Raw genomic sequence first — 14,667 nt, 5'->3', positions numbered from 1 at the left:
GGACATGGAAGTGTTAGAGCAAGTCCAGAGGCGGCCATGAAGTTGATCAGAGGACTGAAGCACCTATGCTTTGAAGGCAGGCTGGAGCTTTTCTGCCTGGRGAAGAGAAGGTTTCATAGAGACCTCATAACCTCTCCCCTTTTGGTACCTGAAGGGGGCCTACAGGGAAGTCAGAGAGGGACTTTTCACAAGGGCATGTAATCACAGGACAAGGAGTAATAGGTAGAAGGTGAAAGAAGAGAAATTTAGGTCAGATATTAGAAAGAAATTCTTTACTGTCAGGGTGGTGACGTACTGGAACAGTTTGTCCAGGAGGGTTGTGGATGCTTCAACCCTGGCAGGGGCAGATTGGATAAAGCCTGGYCTTGTGAAAGGTTTCCCTGCCTATGTCAAGGGGCAGCTGGGACTAGATGATCTTTAAGGTCCCTTCCAACCCTTAACAAACTATGATTCTATTATCATCATCACCTGTCATATTATTATCACACTTTAAAATATCCCCTATTTGGACTTATAAGTGAGTAGAAAAGGTAGTAGAAAAAGACCAGAAAAACTCAGATTACTTGCATATAGCCTGATGCTACATGTTTTCTCAGYTGGCTTGGAAGAAAATGAAATGTATCCTCTAGCATTATAAAAATACACCCAGTCATTAAAACAGCAGTTTGCATTGARTAATCAGATCTTTTGACACCCATCTCATGGACCATGTGTCTCATTGTTGGAGTCAGGCTTCTCTCAGTGGTGTCAAGCAACAAACAAGAGGCAATGGGCAGAAACTGATGCTCAGGAATTTTCATCTCAACATGAGGAAGAAATTTAATGTGCAATTGACCAAGCACTAGGATAGGCTGCGTGGAGAGGGTGTGGAGTCTTCTGCAYTGAAGATACTCAAGAACCATCTGGACTCAATCCAGTGRAATGTGCTSYAGGTTGGCCCTGCTTGAGCAAGGAAGYTGTAGCAGATGATCCCTTTCAACCTTTACCATTCTGTGATTCCATGRGTTGTGTAAAGGGTTGCCAAATCTGAGAGCCCTGTGCCCCAGGTGCCCTCAGCAGAGAGGCTGAATGGGTATTGCAATTCCAGCAGGCAGACGTGCACACACTGTAGGGCATGTGTACATGGAGGCATGGGAAACCACACGGAGCAACACGGGCAGGAACAGTCAGCACTCACTGGCATAAGCAGCACCAGGGCTTCTTTGTTCCCCTCTGGCTGATCAGGGTGAAAAACATTTTTGTATGCACACACATCCCCYTACTTATCTATCCTATATGTGGACCTCTCCAGTAGCAGAACTCAGACAGGGGCTGAGGGACTGGGGCAGGGTCTTGTGGGGCTGCTGGAGTTCCCCTCAGGCTTGGGCTTCCTGCTCCWGTCATGGTACATTGGGATCAGCCATATGTCACCATAACCAGACAGGCTGTACATCATCCTAGGTACCAGAATTTAAGGTTTGAACATAGATTTTTTTTTTTTTTAATCCATAATACTGAATATAGTTCTGGGATATCTGAAGAGCCAGCGAGGAAAAAAAGGCCTGTGTGAAAAAAAGAATAGTCTAGGCTTGTCTCAGAGCTTGTCAGAACAAATTTACTGTGCCTTTTTCAGAGCGGTGAAGTGTGACACTGCTGCTTGCAAACAAGATCTGAGATATTGCAGACATGAAAACCATAGTATCTTTCGTATGATACCAATATCATTTTTGATGGAATAAAAGGACAAGGTTCTCATCAAGTAACAGAATTTTACRTTTCCTGGTACACATAGGAAAAGATGTGGAGTTATTCCTCTTGGAAAAAGTATCACAACTCTGCAGGTTTAACATAARTGGAAATCCTAATATAAGTACATCTTCAATGTGCCTGCATTACTAACCAAAGAAAGGAAAATTGCAATTATGTGGATGTTTCTAGAATTTGGGACACATTTCTTATTCAGAGTCATCTTTGTATACTATGTTTTGCTTTGTGCTGAATATGAGCAAGTATAATAAACTAAATTCAGACACTCCAGAAGACTAAGACAGTAACACAAAGTTTCCATCTCAATCCAACCGGCCCAATTTTCTTCTTTTGCTTATTTTACTCAGTCTTCCAATATAGTTTGGCTGGCATAGCAACAGAGCAATGAAGCTGTGACASCATCCCAATCTGTGTGTATGTATAAAGAAAAGACTTGACATGAACGAACACCTGTTCCTGCCAGCTTGTTTTGATAGAGGGGAGCAAAGACAGATCTGTCTCTAAACACCTGTAGAGCTTTTAGAGATGCATCCAACATAAATCCTTTCTTAGGTGTGGCATCCCATTAACTGAAGAGTAAAATAAGCCTGATTTCTTTCCCTTAACTGAATTCTACTTTGCACAACAGAATTTTTGAAACTTAAATAAATGGGAATATTTGGAATTTCTATGTTTCCCATGAAAGTTCAGACAATGTCCAAAACCAGAGACCACTAAAATCATCTTTTATTTGAAGAAAATGAGATGTGGCTCTTGGATTATTATTTTCAAGGAGTAGTAATTACTAAATTTGTTATTATGTTAAACTTGACAAACGGTGGTTTTGTTTATTTAAAAGACAAAACCAGAAACTTGATGAAATACATATTTCCATTTACCTTCTTTGTACGTTATTTCTGCTGGTATAAATGTCAAACTAAAGAACCTGTGAGAAAAGCTAAACCACATCACATAAACTGCCATGGCTGGGGGAGGTTTGACAGAGAGCCATTAGCTGCTCCGTGGCAGCCTCACAAGCCAGGCACAGCAAGTGTGAGGCTGCAGCGAGCTGACCAAGGAGAAGATCAATGATACCAACAGTTATCAGAAAAGTTTGTGTCGTGGCTCACTGTGCTAGTCAAAGATTAGCTTGTCCAAGGTTGATTATGAAACTGTTGACTTTTTCAAATATCCAAGGTATTTTGTACAGAAGCAAAAYAGCAGTTAAGAGCTCTGAACTGAAGAGAGTTTTATATTTTTGTTGTCGGCTTCTTTGCTTTTCTGCCTATGCATTTACTCTGTGGCCATCACAGTAACACCTTTAAGCATGGAAAGAACACTATGATCATCAAGTTCTTGTGCCTACTTTTATGTATATCACAGTGAATATATGTATTATTTGGATGTATTATTTGTCTGGATGTATACTGGATGTATTATTTGTCTGAGCTCCCTGTGCAGGCAAGGATCAACTTGTTTGGGGGAAAATGCATTTCTATTGTGAAAAAATTAGTGAATCCTAGGGGCTTAGCTATRAATTTGCTATGAAGGAAATGAGCATTTCACCTTTCGCAGGGTATCTTGGCTTTTCTAGGATAACCTCATCAATTCAAAAGAGCTCGGATTTACACTTTTTAAAGAATCTTTTTCTGCCACTGAAATCCTTGCCATATTAAGTCCAGTGTGTCTGCCCAGTTCATGAAGTAATTAATACCTCTTGTTCCTATTACTATAGGGAAAAAAACTTTAGTTGTTTGCAGATGGATTGTATTTCACCGGCAGATCATCAGTAACTGTTTAAAAACATCATTGTGTCATTTAACATTCCCTGTMTGTGTTCTATTTTTGTCTTTTTATATACAGCTGCTTATCAATTCACAAAGCATCTTTTAACAATACAGAAATTATTACCCAAGCCCCMAAAAATCATGCTTGGCCAGCACATTTAAATAGTGTAAAGAATGGCCTTCCAAGAATAATTGAAGAAAGGATGTCAAGAATTCAGACTAACTGCTTTGCTTTGGCCTCTGCCACAGAAAAGATATTGCAAATTGGGAAAGCCTAGAGCCTTGAGAAAGATGTCAGTGTGAAGACAACTAACTCTTTGTAAGGGAAGCACAAAATAACAGATTTTGTGCCTGTGCTGGCCAAGAGGATGAACTGCCAGGTCCACAGCAGCAGCACAGGATAGAAGAAAGAAAAGAACACTTCCTTCCTGCTACTTTCCACCTGATATCCATATGTGCCATAGMTTCTCCCAGTATAAAGTGGTGTGCTGCAAGCACATCCTGATTTAAATGACACAGAAGCAGCATTACAGTTACACATGCTTCCARTGCTGACTTTCCCAGCTCTTGCCACAGCCAATGTCTGCTGCTGAGTGCAACTTCTGGTCTGCAGCTTGCTTTCTCTGTGCTGCGAGCTTGAGATCAACAGGCAGCCTCCAAAGGGAAGAYTGGCCAGAGCCTAATAACCCTGTAGTCTCTTGGACAGGAAGGGTGTTTGCTCACAGCATCCCTAGGTATCTGTGTGTTTGTGTGTTCGACAACCGGTGGATTGTATTGAATCTGTGAGCCTCTCTTGAAGTCATAGGGCTGGTTTGTGCTGTGTGTGCAGGTTCCGCTTGTAATCTCAGCATTGCCCCAGTCTCACTTCAATTAACACATCATCTCTAGACAAAAAGAAACAGTTTTTCTGACTACAAAGACCACTGTTTCTGAATTATTTAAATTCAAAAAGCACATAAGCTAGTTAATAAAATATTTTGGGAAAATGTGTGTATACATAATATATATATTATATATGCAGCATGAACATGTTATCTATATGTGTGTTTATAAAAAATATATGTACACATATATGATGTAAGATACAAATATATAGTTGCCTAAGTATGGAAAATGAATCTTTCAGCTTCTTTCAGCATAATGATAACTGCAAAGACAACGGTATAAAGCTAGGGAAAATGAAAATAAGATGCAAAGAGGAGAATATTTATTGACTTAACTGAAATCCCATCTCTTCCAGAAAATAACTTTACTRTGCCCCCAGGTCAAAAACACGTGTGGGGCACTTTTGTTTATTATCTGAATCTCCACCGGAGGGCAGTGTGTCCCGTCATTATCCAACATACTTGATCACAAACTTTAACATTGAAGTATCTCTAAAATGCTGTCACTTTTAAGAACTAAAGACCGCACACCACAAACGCTCTAAACGCGAGCTTTAATTTTAAGKATTATGTAATATACCGGCTTCAGGCCATTCCCTCCTGTCACTGGTCACCACAGAGAAGAGCTCAGTGCTGTGAGTTGCCATAAGGTGTCCCCTCAGTGTCCTCCAGGCTGAGCAAAGGACATACATGTGTGCGTGCAGGTGTGTACATTTAGGGACAGGCAGAGCTGATGTTAATGGCAATAGGTCTACCAGTTCCTTGAAAGAGATGCATTGAGATTGGAGTGATGARCAAACACCGTAATTAGTACACTAATAATTGCTAAGATATGATTACCACAGAGCTTAAGGCTCCTCCAGCAAACTTCATGGTTTTAAGAATGGGAATAATTCTACCTTATGAATCGAATACCTTTGCTAAATATGGGAACAAATACTGTCAGATTTCTAACTTCTCAGTTTTATGTTGTATTTTAACTTACTTTTGTACTCATTTAAAGATTTAAAAAAACTCAGCCATATGGACACTTTATGTGAAAGTATACAGAGAAGTTTGCATTATTCATCAAAATGGGGTGGGATGCCAATGCATTCTGCATATACTATGTAATGCAAGGTGAAATAGGGAAAGGAAAAAATGTCAGCATGTTGACAATAAAGAGGAACTGAGGAAAGGCAGAGGTGTTGTGGTGCTGAAACTTTTTGAGGGAGAAAAAGCCATTGCACTCCATACAGGGTTTCCAATTGAGAGGGTGGGTAGACTGTCGAGGTAAATGATGAGGCTTTAACTTATACATTAACATATTAATTTTCATATTTTCCTTTATTTTCTGATGTTTGGGTGAGGTGATGTGAGTTTGGGGAGGTAAGAAAGACCCACAGCAGTCCATTTAAGTGGTTGCTGAGTTCACCAGGAATATTATTGTAACCTGCTGCTACAAGCATGAAGATGGCAAAAACCAGAGGCATCTGTCAAGATGGAGATGGTAACAGTTGTGGGATACAAACATAGCTTTTGTATTGTGCGTCTATGATAACACAGAGATCTACCARCATCTGGATGTCTGAATGCAATCAAAAACCAAAGCAGGTATCATGTATGGTTAGGAAACAAAGGAGACAGCCATAATGAATTCTGCCAAGCAATAAGACGTTTAGGGCAACGCTTGGTATCTACATTTTATCAGGTAAGTTACACCTTCTGTTTGTGGCAAGCCCACATTTCCGGAGGTTTGAGTCATTTTGTGAAATGTTTGTTCTGCATCTTGATAGTGTTCATTTGTCTCTTAATCACATACCTTTCCACAGCAGAGATCTGTAGATGTACTGCTTTTTCCAGCCCTTCTGCTGAAAAGGCTCYGTGTTTCTGAAATGAAACTGGCTGTTTATGAAGAAACTATTTACAGACATTCTCTAACTGAGATAGCCTATTGCAGAAACTAATTTCCTGTGTCTCTGCAGTCATTTAAAGTATTTCTTGTTCCAGCTGCCACAGAAGTTACTTCTTTAACCCCTCTCCCATCTCTAGCTTGAATCTGTTTATACCTCCTTTAAGTCTGCTGTCCTTTCTCCTTTGATAGRGCTGCTCAGATGCACAGCAGAGGAGAAAAACCTTTACAATTTCTCAGATTTAAGGCCCACAACAAAACACTTCTCCACCAACAGCACTTAAGATTGTGGAACATAAAATCTACAAGGGACAATTAGCCTTTGTAGCTCCCAGTAGGACATAATGCACTTTTCTTTCTGCAAATTGCAGCGTGCCACAGCCAGGCCATGTGGAAAGTGATGCAGAAACGGGGGGAAGATAACCATCAGTGTCCCTCTGCAGAAGGTAAAGACTGACTGCAAGACATCATCATGAGCTAAGACAGTCAAGAAGGGAGTTGAGGTATTTATTTATGCTAAAAGATAGAAAGTTATTCTGTCTGGAAGCTCTGAACTTCTTGTTTTATAATTAAAGGGGCTTGAGAGTCCCCTTGTTTAATAACATATTCCAGCTGTTTAGACTTTAATGGAAAATACTAGAAGACTTGCAAGTAAGTAATGAAAGGCCAGGAGTTCAGTAGCCATCCAGATTTCAGTTATGCAGGGTTGGGGTTTTTATGTCAAACAAAAAAGAAAGCTTTAAAAAGGATGTTTCTACTAAGCATTAAGCTGCATTCTATTATGCACTCCATAATTACACTTTACAGGTTTAAGAAGAAAACACTTACTTGCAAAAACTTAATCTAGAATGAAAGAAATCCAAATACATCAAAATTAATAGTATGACTGGAATTTTGCTCTCACTAGTTTCTTTTGAGACTATTACTTGCAGAATAAATGAAGAAAAGACATTTATTCCTATAAAAAGTTTTTGGGGTTTGTTTTTTTTTTTTCCCCAGGATGGATTTAATTATTAAGTACACTAACCAAAGCTTATATCTCAATAATTCTTGTAGAGGTCATTTTATATTAGAATTTTCATTTGGGGCTTTTAAAAGAGCTGTGGTATTAGATACATCTAAAAATTTTGCCAGTAAAACTGATTATCTTAACAGGCTTTGCCAGCTTAGAGCACCTTAAATTAGCTTTTTAGAGGAACTTGATGGGTCATTGTAAAAGATTTTGTTACCTTTTTTTTTTTTTTTCAGGAAAGGTATACTAGAGTATATTTGCCAACCTATTTGTGACAATTCATGCCAGAGAATTGCACTCTTCACTAACACAACTGGGAGCTTTAAAGAGGAGACCAGGCTGCTGCCTGAGGAGTTGAAAAAAGAGCCAGCAACAGTGAATTGCCTTGCCCCTAGTGGATGAGGAAGTCTTCTGCTTGTCACCTCCAACCGCAACAACCTTTGAGAGACAGGTAAGTGAAAAATGAGATCAGAGGTGAAAAAATGTGTCAGAAATTGAATTAATAATTATGTGCTTTGAAGTGAAATGGGTTAACTGCTACAAACAGCTGGAGGGACTTGCTGAAGGGCAAGACACAAGTTCATCTTTACYCAAATGTAAGAGATTGCATGGTTAGGGGGGCTGGACGCAGTGACTCGTCAGAAGGGCTAAGTGACAGAGGTCAAGCTTGTGCCCAGGCTCCCCTGACGGTGGCACAGCCTCTTTCATGATSGTAGCAGGCTGAATTCCCTGCTGAATCCCCACTGGCAGCACCCCAGCAGGGAGGGTAGAAGAAGCCATGATCTGAGGTAATTCTGGCATGCTTTAATTGGGAGTGTGAGACTGACCAGGAGTGGAGCCAAGGGGTTGTCTTGCTTATGGTGTCCTGCTTCAAACACCGGCAGTACTTCTCCAGCCTCTGAAGAGTTTTAATCCTTGGGGTTTTCCTGAGCCTCAGGTGGTTTGCCTTTTTAGTAACCTGAAGTGGATTTCTTTTTCATTCTTTTCCAGTCTCTCTGGACCAGTGTACTATGTGCATCCAAAACATTCTTAGCCAAGAGTTTTCTAATTATGCAATGTGGTGTAAGAAGAGATGCTAACTTTATCTGGTTTTGAGCCTAGATGACATTAGCTTAATATGCATTCACCGATTATTGTTTGGGCAAAGGCAGTGTAACTCATTCAAATCAGCTTTTACATATCATTGAGGATTTGGTAGGTCTCTTTCCAACCTATCTTRYATTGTCTCTTTTGTGAGATGAACAGTCCTAAACTATTTAAATTCTAAGATTTTAAATTAATTACTTAGATCATGCCTTTATCTTGATATTTTCCAGTTCTTGTTGATCCTGTCTGTAGGATCCTGACGTAGGCCAGAAGTGCACAAAGTAAATGTGGTATGAGTGAACCATGGATTTCTACAATGCTGAGTGGATGAATGGAATTATGGATTATAATTCATAGTTAATAATAACTATTAATTATTCATATAATTCATAGTTGGTTACTAATGACCAACATAATTTTATACACAAAGCTCTAACTGGATTTCCCTGTATGCATTACTTCACACTTACCAATACTGAATTTCCAAACATTTGTTCTATCCTTTCCACCTTTGGTATGTAGCATATACCCTGAGCATCTCTTTAAAGGAAAAATAACAATACTCTGGTTGGTATGAATGTAGATTTCATGTTATTTTCAACACTTTGAACTGGAAAAAGTGACAAAAGTATTGAGTTGAATTCAGAATGATCTCTGTCTCTCTCTTGTATCAGCATATATGTAGCCAGACAGATGCTGAACCCAAAATGGAACACCATCAGTCTAGGGAACATTTATCAAAGCATAGCATCACCAGCCTGTTGAGGGAGGTGATTGTCCTGCTCTTCTCTGTGCTGGTATGACCTTACCTTATRTCCTGAGTGCCACAATAAAAGAGAAACTTAAAGTTCTTAGAGAACATTCAAAGGAGATGTGCAAAGATGGGGAAGAGGGAAGCTGCATGGGGAGTGGCTGAAGTCACTTGGTCTGTTCTGCCTAGAGAAGAGGASACTCAAGGGAGACCTCATTGCAGTCTACACTTCCTTGTGAGAGGCAGTGTAGGGGCAGGCACTGATCTCTTCTCTCTGATGACCAAGAATAAGACCTGAGGGAATGGCCTAAAGTTGTGTCAGGGGAGATTTAGGTTGGATATTAGAAAAGGGTTCTTCACCCAGAGGGTGGTTGGKCACTGGAAYAGGCTCCCCAGGGAAGCGGTCACAGCACCAGCCTGACAGAATTCAAGACGCATTTGGACAACATTCCTAGGCACATGGTGTCACTTTTGGGGATGATGTTGTTCAGGGCCAGGATTTGGACTTGATGAGCTTTGTGGGTCCCTTCCAATTTGAGATATTCTAAGGTTTTATGATTCCATGAGTACTGAACCTGATTGTCCTTGCCCAGTTTCCCCTAATGCCCTGCTCCAGGCTTGGGGTGGGACCTAGCTTTGACTGATAGGCTCCTTCAGAAAATCATAGAAATAGAAAAATGTATATATTGGTGCACCTATTGGGCAAGGAGAAGGATTCAATTTAGCCAACACTTCAATTGCTACTTCYAAAATTTGTGTGAAAGGGCTATGACAGTGTCAACATCTTTTAWATATATAAATACATATATAATGAAAAAAAAAAGTGAACAGGTATGCAAAGAAAAAAAACCTCCAAACTTCAAAATGCATGGGAAAAATAAGACTTAATACTATATAGAAATCTAAAACACAATAACAATGAGAAGTAGATTAATTTTATTTTGTAGCTTGGTTTCTCTGCCCTCTTCTATGTTTGAAAGGTAAAAACACGGTAAAAACAAGGGTATGAATCTTAAATCATGTGCTTTTTTTTTTTTTCATTTTTATTAAAAAAAAATTCAAGCATATTCATAGATTAAACTTCTATACAATAATTACAAAAGAACCACCAAATTCAAACTCCCCTCCCAAACCAGAAAAACAAAKAGAAACATTTACATTCTTGTCTTTTCAGTAAAATTGCAATAACAACAGCGTAATGCTTGCAAGTAAGCAAGTTGCCCAGGGCCCATATTCCCCAAACTGAAAGGATTATGAACATGGACTTCTCAATAACCTCACAAATTGCAATGCACATTTTTGTATGTATATTTATGCGTATAGATATAAATATATATATATATGGATGTCAACTCACAGCCATTGATCAAGGAGAGTAGAAGCCATTTTTCTTATGATGCCTCAGAAAAATATATTTCCAGGATCAAAGAACAATATGATGGGCCACTTTTAAAAATAATTTATTCTCTTCCTCTCTAATAAAAACCCTCCAAGACTTCACAGTATACACCATTAGACTCAAAGGACTGCTATTGCTGGGTTCATTCTTACAGTCCTTTCTCAAGGAACAATTCCACTAACCCAAACAGGAATCTGAGCTAACTAGAGGCTAGTTAGTGAAACRGCATAAAGGGTACTTGAATGAGGCATTCCTCCTGCTCCTTTTCAAACATTATCAGGACAGATGAAGGGTTTTGAAGGGCTACATGAGGCTGAAGAGAACATTTTCAGTCAGTTGTGAGCATCTTTTCTCTCTTGCAAAAGGAGCAATCCACTACTTTTCAAAATACAGCAGGTGAATACAGTGCAAGGTTTCTGCCCTTTTGGCTCCATTCTGCCCTTTGGCATCAGTTACAGTTCAGGTACTTTGCAGCATATCGTAAAGGTCTATGTACAAGAAAGGTCTATGTACTTGAGGACCATGCTCAAAATAAAACAGAGTGAAAGTGTGCAGTAGCAGTAGGAGAATTAAAAGCGTTCATTGTAAAAATATTTCCACGTTAAAAAAAAAAAGAAAGAAAAATGAGATAGATCNAAAAAAAAAAAAAAAGAAAGAAAAATGAGATAGATCTCAGTATAAACTTCCAAAAAAAAATTATTCCACAACAAAATGCAGAAAACAAAAAAAAATTATTCCACAACAAAATGCAGAAAACAATTAAACAATTGTGATTATGAGAAACCTGTAATCATATGACAGTAAATAGTGGAGGGTAGCTTCCAGGCAAATTGATGGCTTACATATCACTGAGGTTGGCCTTGTACACAGAAAATATGCAGATCAATTAAAATTAACACTGTGAAATGCCACAAAGCATTGAATGTTCAGATTGGCTTGTGAACGTTAATGCTTGGTCCACTCACATTTATTCTGCTCCAGAAACTGACAATGTTTTAGCAGAAGATAGGACATTCAAATATCTCACAGTGCATTTTGTGGTTTTCATCCTCTATTGTGAAGAAATTCATGATGATTTGTGGTAGAAAATTGTTTTTTAATTATGAGATATCCAAAGAAAAATGGCAGATTTTAAGGGCCTTGGGTGTTGCCTGTTACTTAGGCACAAGAGCTCAGGAGTCAGTGCATCATGGGATGTCTGAATCAACCATCCACAATGCTGCAGACAGCTTCCCCCTCAGTGCTGGATAGAGTTGCAGTGCAGCAAAAGATATTCCTTGTGAGAGGAACTTGTCTGGTGTTCTCAGGTGGTTTGTGGCTCTCTTCTGTCAATGAGGATGAAACGTTGCTAAAAAGCTGTGACTGCTACAGGAACCACTTAGCTTATTTCTGTCCCCAGTGCATGTTCTGTCTTTCCAAGCACACAGGCAGTTGTTGAGTTGTGATAAGAATTAAACATGGCATGGTATATGGAAACAAGTTGTAGAAGGAGATTTCAGAGAAAGGTTCCAAACACAGGACTGTATGATCCATCTGCCATATTATTTTCARGGTGTTTGGTACAGTTCCCATTCTCAAGTGTTATTTTCCTTTTTCTCTTCTTTCTGTTTGCCTCCCTGCAAGRAGTCCGTTTCTGACATCTGGCCATAGGAAAAAATTTTCAGCTGGTTTCAGCTGGCACAGAATCACTCTCCAGTCCGTGGTTGAATTTTCATTTATCCAAATGAAAATCTTATTTGTATCCATACCATCTCTGTAAGGAAGAAAAACTCACTCCCCAGGCACTATGTAAAGCTAAATTCTCTGCTGAGGGGGATGGTTCTTCTATGTGTAGCCTAGAGTGAATTAATAAAAATGACTTGTTGATACTAACCACAGACAAGCAGCATTGGTACTATAATAGGTAAATGTGGGAAAGTCTGTTTCCTTAAAAAACTACTCCCCATAGTCCTGAGAAATTAATAACTTCAAGAAATGCTGAAGTATTTGCAAGTGTTCATTTAGCTTGCCTTTCATTGTATGAGATGTTTTGCTGTATAAAATTGAAATAAAAATGAGTCAACCTAAACTTTTCAAGTGTCAGTGTGGTTTGACTCTGATAAGCAGTTGGATGAGTGTTGGTGACTTCACCATGGTTGTGCATTATGCATGACTGGTAAAATGCCATGCTATTTTTATTCATTCTTTTGTAGAAATACAACAGGAGAGAAAGAAATATGATAAAAAACAAGAAATATAATAAAAAACAACAACAACAACAAAGCTTAGCACATCGCTTAGGAGATCAACTCCCTTACTCCCAAGCCAGCTTCAGTATATTCTTTAATTCGTGTACAATAACATTTCACATTCACTAAGTCTTCGGTTAAATACAACCATACAACCTGAGAGTAACTTCTGTTCTACACCTATCTCTCAGTCTTATGCAGCAAGGCTATTTCCAGGCTAACCCTGCTGGGTTTGCTTCTGTGCCTTCTTGAACTCAGTTCCTGTAGCACCTCCATTTCTAACCAGAAAATGCTGAAGTGCGATGTAAGCATGGCTTGAGTTCTGTCACTGGAGCAAGATATTTTGAACGTGTCCATTCAAAAGGAAATATTTTCTGTGTCTACTCATAAGTTTCACTGGTGTCTTTCTTCTGGGAACATCTAAAGCTAAAAAACACTTTCCTGCCTTTGCAAATTGACGTTTACTCCCTCTAACCCATCCATAGGTCCACTTGACATTGATCTGGCTGACATAGTCCTGCCAGAGAATAAACTTCCCCTTCTGTTTTCCAAGCTGTCGCTGAGCAGTGCCCTAGGGTGAATTAATTGCATGCATTTCTGATAAAATTCTTTTGATGCAAAATAATAGATGAAGGGATCTATGCAGTTGTTGAAGCAACTGAGGCACAAGGAGAGCTTGTAGGCATGGTACAAACTGCGGTTGTAGAATAGGCGGATGATCATGTGTGCAAGTAGGATAAAGTTATTGGGGGCGAAGCAAGTGAYGAAGGACAGAAGGACGAATGTCGCCAGGTATATGGCTCTAGTCTTCTGCCTATTGCCATATCTGTTTGATGTCTGAATGAGCTTCCTAATGATACCAATGTAGCATCCCACCGTAACAACAAAAGGGATCAGGAAGAGCAGAACGAATAATGTGAGGAGAAAGGCTACCCAAGCTGCAAAGCTGGGCAGCATATCCCATTTTAGGACATCAAAGCAGGTTATAATCTCTAATTCTTTCACTTCATAGGTCAGATCTGTAGTTTCTAGTGGGTAGAAGGCTAGTAGCAAGGAAATCCACATAGTTAGGCAGGCAGCCAAGGCATATCTTTTTCTTCTCCACTTCATCAACTTCAAGGGGTGTACCACACCCATGTACCGCTCCATGCTGATTAAGGTCATGGTCAGTATGGAAGAATACATGTTGGAGTAGAACATCACTGTCACAAGGCTGCAAAGGGTCTTGCTAAATRTCCAGTGATTTCTTTGGATGTGATAAGAAATCTGGAAGGGAAAACAGCAGGCCAGCATAAGGTCCGTGATGCTTAAGTTGATCATGAAGATAACAGAGGGCGTTTTGGGTTTGATGTGCACACAGAGCACAAAAAGGGAGAAAAAGTTGCCAGGGATGCTGATGAAAGCCACCACTGAATATACAATTGTGAGGGTGATGGAGACATTTTCATTCTGGAGCATTGCCAGCGTCRAAGCATCCAGGTGGGATTCGTTTTKGACCATTATTCACAAGTGGGTTGTTGATCCCTGTAAGCCAGCTGGATCATATAATGAACACTTGGCTTGAAAACCTAGAAGAGAAATGTCAAGTGAGAAAAGCAGTATGTCAWAACAGAAATTAAGAACACAAGTCCTCTATTAATCAAATAACAAAAATTCTTTAGTTTGGCAGATTTACTCTGAATACACTGAATYCATTAAAATTACTTTCTGTAAATTCTTGCCTCCCTTCAAATCATCATGATGTTTTACCACTCTTATGTCTTCCTGTCTTGGAACAGCTCATTTTCCTCTGCTAAATGGCTTTCTGATACTTAGTCATAGAATCTTTAAGGCTGGAAAAGACCTCTGAGATCATGGAGTCCAACATTTGACCAAACATCACCATGTCAATTAAACCAAAGCAC

General features: G+C 39.4%; 1 protein-coding gene across 1 annotated transcript in view; it reads right to left on the bottom strand.

Annotated features, from left to right (window-relative positions):
* Window positions 1-11,260: 11,260 nt before the first annotated feature.
* P2RY8 (P2Y receptor family member 8) overlaps window positions 11,261-14,667 on the bottom strand; it is a 31,526-nt gene continuing 28,119 nt past the window's right edge. The window contains exon 3 of the mRNA XM_057373597.1: window positions 11,261-14,331. Coding sequence (XP_057229580.1) covers window positions 13,190-14,263 — 1,074 coding nt within the window. The 5' untranslated portion in view covers window positions 14,264-14,331 and the 3' untranslated portion in view covers window positions 11,261-13,189. The remainder of the gene's footprint in view (window positions 14,332-14,667) is intronic.

Source organism: Malurus melanocephalus, unplaced genomic scaffold (assembly GCF_030028575.1).
Source record: "Malurus melanocephalus ecotype Western Australia unplaced genomic scaffold, MMel_1.1 scaffold_202, whole genome shotgun sequence".
Lineage (NCBI taxonomy): Eukaryota > Metazoa > Chordata > Aves > Passeriformes > Maluridae > Malurus > Malurus melanocephalus.
This window is presented reverse-complemented; position numbering and strand designations above follow the sequence as displayed.